Raw genomic sequence first — 10,806 nt, 5'->3', positions numbered from 1 at the left:
GCCTGTCACCATGCCTGGCTAATTTTTTGTATTTTAGTAGAGACAGGGTTTCACTATGTTGGCCAGGATGATCTTGATCTCCTGACCTCGTGATCTGTCCACCTATTGGGCCTTCCAAAGTGCTGGGATTACAGGTGTGAGCCACCGTGCCTGGCCGAAACAAGGACATTTTAGAAAAGAATGTGGATGTTTGGAAATCTAAAGAGTAATGCTCAAATGAGATAATGCCTTGATGAAAAGCTGTAGTAGGAAATTGGGGGTGATACATATACATATATGTGTGTGTGTGTGTGTGTGTGTGTGTGTGTGTGTGTATAAAACATTAGGCATCCAATTATTTAACCACCCATATAGTTTGGCCCCAGGAATAAACACCCAGCCTAGCTGTACCCAAGTTCACTGGCTGAAAGTTAGCCAGCAACAATGTGTGGAAAGTTTGTGTGTTTTGAAAAAAGAAGTAAAAGGCAGGGTGGGGGTGGTAATGGTGAAGTTGGAGTTACAAAAGCAAGCATGTTTTTGTTCACTGGAACAATACAATATGATTTTGGGAAATTTTCAGTGTAGAAAGCCGACTGATGGTGTGCTTCTATGAAGCTGTGTGCCTGATCCAGTCAGAGATTAGAACATAGGATGCAGATGATTCAACAGGAGAGAACAGAGTGAGAGGTATGTGCTGTTTTAGCAGGAGACTAACAAGCAGGGTCTAGAAAGTATTTCTGGCTGGGTGCGGTGGCTCACACCTATCATTATCCAACACTTTGGGAGGCTGAGGCGAGATGATCACTTGAGTTCAGGAGTTCAAGACCAGCCTGGGTAACGTAGTTTAACCAGTCTCTAGAAAAAATAAAAACTTAGTTTGGTGTGGTGGTGTGTACCTGTAGTCCCAGCTACTCTGGAGGCCGAGGCAGGAGGATCACTTGAGTCCAGGAGGTCAAGGCTTCAGTGAGCTGTGATCACACCACTGCGCTCCAGCCTGGGTAACAGAGTGAGACTCAGAAAAAAAAAAAAAAAAAAGGCCGGGCGCGGTGGCTCAAGCCTGTAATCCCAGCACTTTGGGAGGCCGAGACGGGTGGATCATGATGTCAGGAGATCGAGACCATCCTGGCTAACACGGTGAAACCCCGTCTCTACTAAAAAATACAAAAAACTAGCCGGGCGAGGTGGCGGGCGCCTGTAGTCCCAGCTACTCGGGAGGCTGAGGCAGGAGAATGGCGTGAACCCGGGAGGCGGAGCTTGCAGTGAGCTGAGATCCGGCCACTGCACTGCAGCCTGGGTGACAGAGCGAGACTCCGTCTCAAAAAAAAAAAAAAAAAAAAAAAAAAGAAAGAAAGAAAGAGAGGAGAGAGAGAGAGAGAGAGAAAGAAAGAAAGAAAGAAAGTTAGTTTCTGTCCTCCCACTACCCATCTGCAGAGAACCCTTTTGTGCACAGGAGCTACTTGAGATGGAGAAACCACATCAGAGTGATTTCAGCTCTCCTTAAAAACTGGCCCAATGGAGAGAATCTAGTGTCCCACTGGGATGGTGTTCCTGCAGATTCCCCCAGGGTGGATAGCTTCATGTTTGACAAGGGGGAACCAAACACCTGGTGGATGGGTGCATGAGTATCCCACTGGGTTACAGATTCACCTCGGGTTTTGTTTTGTTTTGTTTTGTTTTTTTGAGACGGAGTTTTGCTCCTGTTGCCCAGGCTGGAGTGCAGTGGCGCAATCTCGGCTCACTGCAACTCTCGCTTCCCGATTTCAAGCGATTCTCCTGCCTCAGCCTCCCGAGTCATTGGGATTACAGGCGCGCACCACCATGGGCCTGGCTAATTTTTGTATTTTTAGTATAGACTGGGTTTCACCATGTTGTTCAGGCTGGTCTCAAACTCCTGACCTCAGGTGATCCGCCCACCTCGGCCTCCCAAAGTGTTGGGATTACAGGCCACCGTGTCCGGCCAGGTTTTTTTGTTTTGTTTTGTTTTTTTGAGACAGGATCTTGCTCTTTCACACCCAGACTGGACAGCAGTGGCGCGATCTTAGCTCACTGCAGCCTCCAGGGTTCAAGCGATTCTCATTCCTCAGCCTCCTGAGTAGCTGGGATTATAGGCATGTGCCACCACGGTTGGCTAATTTTTGTATTTTTAGTAGAGATGGTGTTTCACCATGTTGGCCTGGCTGGCCACCTTGTGTATTTTTTGGCTGGATAATTAGTGCAGACACTCAGACTTTTCCTACCAAGGGTCCTGAAGGTGCCATATGCCTACTAGCAGGCAAGGCCACAAAATGACACAGAAGGATGGCATCTGTGAGGATCAACTTTTGTTGATCCTGGTCCTTCAGCAGTGGCAGTGGCATGTGGATGGGAAAAATATCCATAGAGGAAAAGAAACAAGCCCATCCACCCACAAGTGAACAATGACTAATATTCCCTTGAGAATAGCTGAAGAGGAGAGAGAGAGAGAGAGAGCGAGCGAGAGAGAGAGAGGAAGCTACACTTGGAAAGAAGATTGCTTTGTATTTTATTTACAACAGAATGTAAGAAAAAGTGAGTTATTAACAATAATAACTAGGGAGAAAAACACAGAGCGGCCACAAAATGACACAGAAGGATGGCATATGTCAGGATCAACTTTTGTTTGCTTTGCTTATAGCCTGTAACGCTGTGTATTCCAACACCTGGTCCTCCAGCAGTGGCAGTGGTATGTGGATTCATTTAACCAGTCAAGATCCCAGCTTGAATGTAAACACTAAAAATTACGCTTGACGCTACATGTGAGTGGTACAGGTACAACACCAACTCAAAGACCCTCTTCTGGGTGATATACAGAAACCGAAGGGAAACTTGCAATTTGACAGACATGCTTTCAATTTAAAGCAAAAACATCGAGAGGCTTATCCTAAAGTACTTGTTAATTTAACAACAAAATGACAATTATTAATGGCATCTGAAAATTTCCCAACAGATTCACATTCTCTTATTACACTAACTCCTAAAAAGCTTAAACACTCATATTTCAAATGCAAACAGATCGTTTTGAAGGTAGAACGCAAAAGAACCCAATGTTTTGCCTCAGCATGCCAATGCTGTGCTATTGTGTACACTTCAGTTTCAGCAAGAATGAACAGTTTAAAATAGTTTATTTATAATCAGATTGCAGTCACTGGACAGACTTTTTGAATCTCAAGAACTATGGCTCAGATGACAGATTGTCTCCTAGCCTACTGCGTCAGATGATCAGAAAGGTACTAAAACTATTTGGACAATTCCTCTCTAATGGATTATCTGATTACACATTGTATGCAGAGTCAGCTATACACTGACCCTTCTTAAGAGTAAAATTCCTGTTGACCTAAGCCAGCCAATGACCTATTACCTTGTTGTCTCTGAGCCATGAAGAGATGCCAAAGAAAGTAGAATTTAAAAATACACATAAATACATTAGCCCTGAAACTTTTGCAGAGAATGATTTATCGAGACGTGTCAGAATCTATTCTCTTAGTTCACTGTTTATCACAGTGTCTTGAAAGAAAATCACAGTTACTTTTGCAGATACGGTGGTAAGTGCCTGCATAATATACCCACAACTGTGCTACTTAGAGATTTATTTTCAGGACCAACAACATGGCTAATAAATACTTCCAAATAAATTAAAATTTTCCCCACACACAGATGCAAAACCGTAACAGAAGGCTTGATAAATCAGTTCACCAACAAACCCATATTGTTTGAATTACAACGGTGGCAACTAAAAGTGTCACGGCCTCCTTCGTTGTTATCCTTTTCCTTTGCTTTGTCTTGCAGCAACCCAAAGTGAGAAAATGAAATGATCTTCAGAGGTGATTTCTAACAAAGCTTATGTGTTAAAAACACCAAGATCTTCTCATCCCAGGAAAGCACAGCTAAAGCAAGAATGCTGTGCTACGGCCAACAAAATGCACAGGGGCACTTCACATTTGAAATTTTCCCAGAGTCATGAAATGTACAGTCATTTTGATGGTCTCCACTAACTTCAGAGATGAAGATGGAGTGAACATATGTGATATTCTATGGATTATTTAAATTTGGCTACCAGAGACTTAAAACCGATGGTGTCTGATTCACTATACTATATTTATATTTATATATATATATACACAGGTATAATACAGTTTTGGTGAACAAAGTTGAAGGTTTCCATATCGCAGACAGAGGCACTGAGTTAAGGATTCTATTTCCCCCCAAACATGCTTAGCAAATTCAAGTTTCTGCTTTTTTTTTTCTTCTAATTTCCATCATGCAGCCATTTGACTTCCATCCTTATAAGAATTATTAATGTTCTGTATATATACATCCATTGCAGGCTTGTATTCCACAATAACAAAGTCATGTATACAGAATGTGAAATGATACTTGAAAACCAAGAGATATAAAATATTGAAGCCATTTATGCCTTTTGATGACTGGGTTAAATATGCAAAGCAGCTAAAGGAATAGCTAGGCCCCCCACCCCCTTTTTAACGCACACAAAGCACATGTAGACAGAAAAACTGAACATACTTTAAGAGCACACACATTTTTTTTTTGGCTAAGAATCACACTACCATGGTAGCTTTGCAACTGATGTCTGTGGTAACATACTGGTTATAAAAGAAATGAAACTCACAAAAGGAAATTAGAACTTAGCTTCCTAAAGCATATAGAATTGTTAACCTTTTTTTTTTTTTTTTTTTGAGACGGAGTCTCGCTCTGTCGCCCAGGCTGGAGTGCAGTGGTCGGATCTCAGCTCACTGCAAGCTCCGCCTCCCGGGTTCACGCCATTCTCCTGGCTCAGCCTCCCGAGTAGCTGGGACTACAGGCGCCCGCCACTTCGCCCGGCTAGTTTTTTTTTGTATTTTTAGTAGAGACGGGGTTTCACCGTGTTAGCCAGGATGGTCTCGATCTCCTGACCTCGTGATCCACCCGTCTCGGCCTCCCAAAGTGCTGGGATTACAGGCTTGAGCCACCGCGCCCGGCCAGAATTGTTAACCTTGACAGCAGAAGCTACTTTATAAAAAGGGAAAATAGCAATGCTATTAATGGAAAAACTAGGTGCCAGATGTGTTAACAACCTGCACAAAATAAATACATTCTATGTGAAAATAATGACCCCACCCCGCCTTGATTTCAGCTTGCAAATGGTAAGCAAATACGTATACTATTTCAGTGTCTTCTGAAAGTAGCGTTTTGCTTTCTAAAGCAAAACATTTTCATTAAATACTACTGTGTGGAGAGGGAGGGATTGAGAAGTCCGAGGGGTCTGATAAAAGATTAAGTTTTCCCACAAGCAAAAATCATGCTTCCATACCATGCATAGAAGGTGTCTTACTAAGATACTATCATTCTTAGGGAAGAGATACACTGTTGATCTAAGCTATTTGCAATGGGTTTCCTTTGAGTTCTAGGTTTATTCTTTTTTTTTTTTTTTTTAAGCTAAATATCAACCTATAGATAAAGAAATGATCTTGACAGTCTGACCTATGACTAGAAAACTTTGGTGCTGGGCTCATGGGGCCAGCGCCTGCACCTTGGGAGAGTGTTATCAACCTGAAAGACACTACACAGAGTGCTGAGCACTGAGAGGGAAGCAGGCAGGGTCCACTGGCAGAGAGGCTGTGTGAGAGAAGCAGATTATGCTCCTTGGTCTATTTTGTTTCCTTTGGGATCTGTGTTTTGGGAAGGTCCCTTTCCTGAGGTTGGAGGTTACGATCAGGAAGGCTAGCTGGGGTGTGGGCCTCGAAGTTGCCCAATTACTTCTTCTCTTCCTCTCTTGGAGGACAAAAGTCAATGCTGAGATTCTGCCTGCCCTCCCATCTGTGTTTAAAGGCAGTGAGGTGCAAAGGTGACAGATTTCTCTCTTTAGAGCAAAGGAGAATTGTCTTTCTGTCACTTTGATGAGTGATCTTGCCTCCTGTCAACCTTGATTCTAATCTTGCATTACCACTAGTTGAAGAAAGGAAAGCTAGACAGAAGGGCATCTATTATCACTCCTCCTTTTCACTCTACAAATAGGAGTCAGCAATTCCGCTCATTCTCTCCTCCCACTTGACAGTAGTTACTTGATGTACGTGACAGTCCCAATATTTGTATTTCAAGTAAGGAGCAAGAGAATGACAATCTTTTCTAAGGTCTGGTGGTAGACAATCTGTTCCAGGGAATTCTGGATGTTACTAAGAGTAAAACAAGAAACGGGATGGGAGACAGTTCTCTTTTTTATGGTTCATGCACCAGACATTCTGACCGTGTTAAAGCCCAGTTAGTTTACTCTACCCTTGTACTTCTTTGAGTGGGTAGATAGTAAATGAATTCTATTCAATTAATTGCAAATTCTGAGAATCTTAACTGATGATGGAAGCTGACAAGTCAAAGTTTGTTGGTACCTGTAGAGAAAAAAGATGTTGCCTCACCTGGGCCTCTTGGTTCCTAAACTGAACCATTCCAAAATCAGTTATGGTCACATTCATCCATGCAATTCTTAAGGATTTCTGAGGCCACAAGGGCACAAAGGGGAAAGTTATTAAAAGACAGAAACAAGTAGAATCTTTATTAAATTCTGTGGAAGGTATAAATGAGTTATTATTAATTGCACTTGGAGCCACTATAGCTTGATGATTAAAATTTTCAAAAGTTTAAAGAGTTAATTAGGCTCCAAATCCTGAGTCAGACTAACCAAAATAGGAATCTCAGTAACTATTGGTATTCAAGTATTAGTAATCAGCAGTTCAAAATTTAACAACTAAGTATGTTATGCCTGAGAGTATTTTGGAGAATTTTAGATTTGATGAGAGGAAACTGACTTTACTATTTTCCACCATACCTTGTAACAAAAGTGGTGCAAAGTTTTGATTCATTTATCCTTGAAGTCCGTGCCAAACCTCATCAAATGCCCAATAACAAGGCTTCCTCTCGGGCTTACAGCTATGTGGTTACAGAAGATTCCTTCTGTCTTTTGCAGGTCTTACATCTTACATCTAATATGATGCTGTGTGGCATACTTAGGGAATCATATTCTATGTGAAGTTACTGAGTCACATGCACACTGAAAGGTCAAAGGAACATGTTTGAGTGATAAAGCAGTCTTTTTCTCTATCAGAAGATTCTTAAAAAAAACAAAAACAAAGACAAAAAAATCAAATGAAAATATAAAACCCCATAAGATATTTATATAAAGTTACTCAGATTTGGGCCGACATGGCTTATCTGAAGGGTGCATGCCAGGTAAATTCAGGGTGGCTTTTTTCTCAGGGTCTGGAAGTGTGAGAGTTTCTGGGGCAGACTTTTTCCGGGGCCGATCTTTGGGAACAGACAGAAATTCGGGTGCATCTGTGGAGAGAGGGGTGGACGGAGCACTAGAAGGCGCACTGCGGACAGAAGAAGGCAGCAGGGGGATGCTGGAGATAGAAATTGCAGGTGGGAAAATGCCGATTTTCTTGTTGGTGGCTTCCTGAGTGGCTCGTTCGAATTCTCGGACTTCATCCATTGTCATGTCTTTAGGGAGAAAAACAGAAAGAAAAACAAGCAGTTATTTATAAGAGAGGCAAATAGATTCATCACTACCCTTGTTTTTACAGGAACTATGGGAACCCTATCATAAAGGGGCCTCTCCCGATTATATACCCAAAGTATCATTGAAATACCGAACCTCCAGTTTTTTTTTTTTTATTGGAAGCTACACCCTGAAAACAATATTCCTTTAGGAATATCCATTTAAGATTTTCCAAAGCACTCTTCAGTGAGTATTTTAAGTATTCTCAATAAGGACTTAACACTAGAGTACAGAACTAGACGGGGGAAATGTGTGCCTGTGTGTGTGTGCGTGTGCGCACCTGTGTGCATCTGTGTTGTTGTGGGTCTGGTGTGGGGTATTTGGAGCTATAATTAACTGGTCATCTTTTCCATAAAGAGAAGGTAATTAAAACAATCAATAGCCCTGAAATGATACATATTATTGTCATTATTGTCAACTTTAGATCATGAAAGTATACCTTTATAGGGTACACAGGTAAATTATCAGGATTTTTCAACATACTATCTTCTTCTTCTTTTTTTTTTTTTTTTTTTTGAGACGGATTCTCTGCCGCCCGGGCTGTAGTGCAGTGGCCCGATCTCAGCTCACTGCAAGCTCCGCCTCCCGGGTTCACGCCATTCTCCTGCCTCAGCCTCCCGAGTAGCTGGGACTACAGGCGCCCGCCACCTCGCCCGGCTAGTTTTTTGTGTTTTTTAGTAGAGACGGGGTTTCACTGTGTTAGCCAGGATGGTCTCGATCTCCTGACCTCGTGATCCGCCCGTCTCAGCCTCCCAAAGTGCTGGGATTACAGGCTTGAGCCACCGCGCCCGGCTTTTTTTTTTTTTTTTAAATCTGAGACAGGATCTCACTGCATCACCCAGGCTGGAGTGCAGTGGTGCAGTCACAACTCAGGGCAGCCTTGACCTCCTGGGCTCAAGTGATCCTCCTGCCTTAGGGCCCCATGAGGCTGAAACCACAGGTGCAGGCCATAATGACTTGGTTAATTTTTTTTGTATTTTCTATAGAGACAGGGACTCGCTATGTTGCCTAGGCTGGTCTAGAATTCCTCAGCTCAAGTGATCCGCCTGCCTAAGCCTCCCAAAATGCTGAGATTACAGGTGTAAGCCACTGTACTCAGGCCAACATGCTATCTTCTTTTTTTTTTTTTTTTTTTTTTTTTTTTGAGGCGGAGTCTCGCTCTGTCGCCCAGGCTGGAGTGCAGTGGTGCGATCTCGGCTCACTGCAAGCTCCGCCTCCCGGGTTCCCGCCATTCTCCTGCCTCAGCCTCCCGAGTAGCTGGGACTACAGGCGCCGACACCACGCCCGGCTAATTTTTTTGTATTTTTAGTGGAGACGGGGTTTCATTGTGTTAGCCAGGATGGTCTGGATCTCCTGACCTCGTGATCCGCCCGTCTCGGCCTCCCAAAGTGCTGGGATTACAGGCTTGAGCCACCGCGCCCGGCCACATGCTATCTTCTTAATCAATACATACACTTTTTTATTCTGAGGGGCCACAAAGATGCTGTTGTTTCTGGTTTCCTGACTGTGTATTGATCCTAAGAAGGTTCAGAGATTGTGTTTTAATAAATTCAGCTTCAAAAACACATAAATCAATAACATCACCACACCCTGTTAAGCATTCCAAAGCCAAGAAAATAAAACCATTTCTTGAGGAAACTTAAAAAGAATAGAGAATGAAAGGAGAGGATCATTTAATAGTGAGGATTCTATTTAAAAGAAAAAAAAGCATGACTTGGAATTCAACAAATAAAACAGTGATACCACCGTTAATAATCATTGTTGGATAATGTAGGTTTTCCAAATACCCGAAATGTTCTTATTAAGTGAGAAAGTAAAAACAGTATTTAAAAAAATGTAAATCTTTCCCTAATGTGTTTAATGTATTATATATACTTACTACATTTGAGACATAATATGTTGAAAATATATCACTGTGCAAAAATACAGTTCCTTAGTTCCTTCTCAGGGTCTATTTGCTCTTTATGGCTTGATATCTCTTCCCTCATGCTCAGAAACTCTATTATTACTGTTATTATTATTATTTTGAGATGGAGTCTTGCTCTGTTGCACAGGCTGGAGTGTAATGGTGTGATCTTGGCTCACTGCAACCTCCGCCTCCCAGGTTCAAGCAATTCTCCTGCCTCAGCCTCCCGAGTAGCTGGGACTACAGGCACGTGCCACCATGCCCGGCTAAGTTTTGTACTTTTAGTAGAGACAGGGTTTCACCATGTTGGCTAGGCTGGTCTCGAACTCCTGACCTTGTGATCCACCTGCCTTGGCCTCCCAAAGTGTTGGGATTACAGGCGTGAGCCACCATGCCTGGCCTTATTAATTATTGTTACACTGGCTATCCCTGGTATCCTTTAACATTTTTACTTGCTGGGAACAGGAAAAGAGGTAACTGGGCTTATTAAAGACCGAATCAAGGCCCCAGGCTTATCCTGGAGCAAAATGCGAAATCTAGTGCCCACAAATTTTCTGTATCTGTTTTGGTCCCCCAGAGACCCATTTTTCATTCTTTCTTGTTCACTGCCATGTACTTAGGAGTTGAAACTTTATTAGATAATATTGGAGGGAATAACCAGCATGAAGCAATATAGCCACTTTGGAAATACTGAGTATGTAATGAATATTCATAACACAGTATTAATCCTTAGGGCTTTTTTTTTTTTTTTTTTTTTTAACCAGACAGAGTTTCACTCTTGTTGCCCAGGCTGGAATGCAATGGCGTGATCTTGGCTCACTGCAACTTCCACCTCCTGGGTTCAAGTGATTCTCCTGCCTCGGCCTCCCGAGTAGCTGGGATTACCGGCGTCTGCCACCACGCCCGGCTAATTTTTGTGTTATTAGTAGAGACGGGGTTTCACCATGGCCAGGCTGGTCTCAAACTCCTGACATTAGGTATTCCGCCCGCCTCGGCCTCCCAAAGTGCTGGGATTACAGACATGAGCCACCGTGCCCAGCCTAATCCTTAGGTTTTATAACATCAGAGCAAACCAGAAGTATTTTTCACAAAATGAAATCCTAAGAGGAGTTCCTGGGAACAATTATTAAAATTTTCTGAAAGGGAAAGTTTTTACAAAGGAAATAAATCATTACGACTGTGTGGGTAAGATATAAAATTCAGAATATATCGAGAAAAATTGTACCTATAAACAACAATTTTTAAAAACATGAAGACTATTAAATGAGCTCAGAAGTGAGATTAAGGTTATATAAAAAGAGGCATTTATTTCATAATAAAGTTGAGACTGAGAAACATTTTAGTGAATCAGGGTATG

The 10,806-nt window shown here is 42.3% G+C and overlaps 1 protein-coding gene across 1 annotated transcript in view; it reads right to left on the bottom strand.

Annotated features, from left to right (window-relative positions):
• Positions 1-2,483: 2,483 nt before the first annotated feature.
• LOC105469035 (phosphatidylinositol transfer protein cytoplasmic 1) overlaps positions 2,484-10,806 on the bottom strand; it is a 312,393-nt gene continuing 304,070 nt past the window's right edge. The window contains exon 9 of the mRNA XM_011719563.3: positions 2,484-7,485. Coding sequence (XP_011717865.1) covers positions 7,169-7,485 — 317 coding nt within the window. The 3' untranslated portion in view covers positions 2,484-7,168. The remainder of the gene's footprint in view (positions 7,486-10,806) is intronic.

Source organism: Macaca nemestrina, chromosome 17 (assembly GCF_043159975.1).
Source record: "Macaca nemestrina isolate mMacNem1 chromosome 17, mMacNem.hap1, whole genome shotgun sequence".
NCBI classification, from domain to species: domain Eukaryota; kingdom Metazoa; phylum Chordata; class Mammalia; order Primates; family Cercopithecidae; genus Macaca; species Macaca nemestrina.
This window is presented reverse-complemented; position numbering and strand designations above follow the sequence as displayed.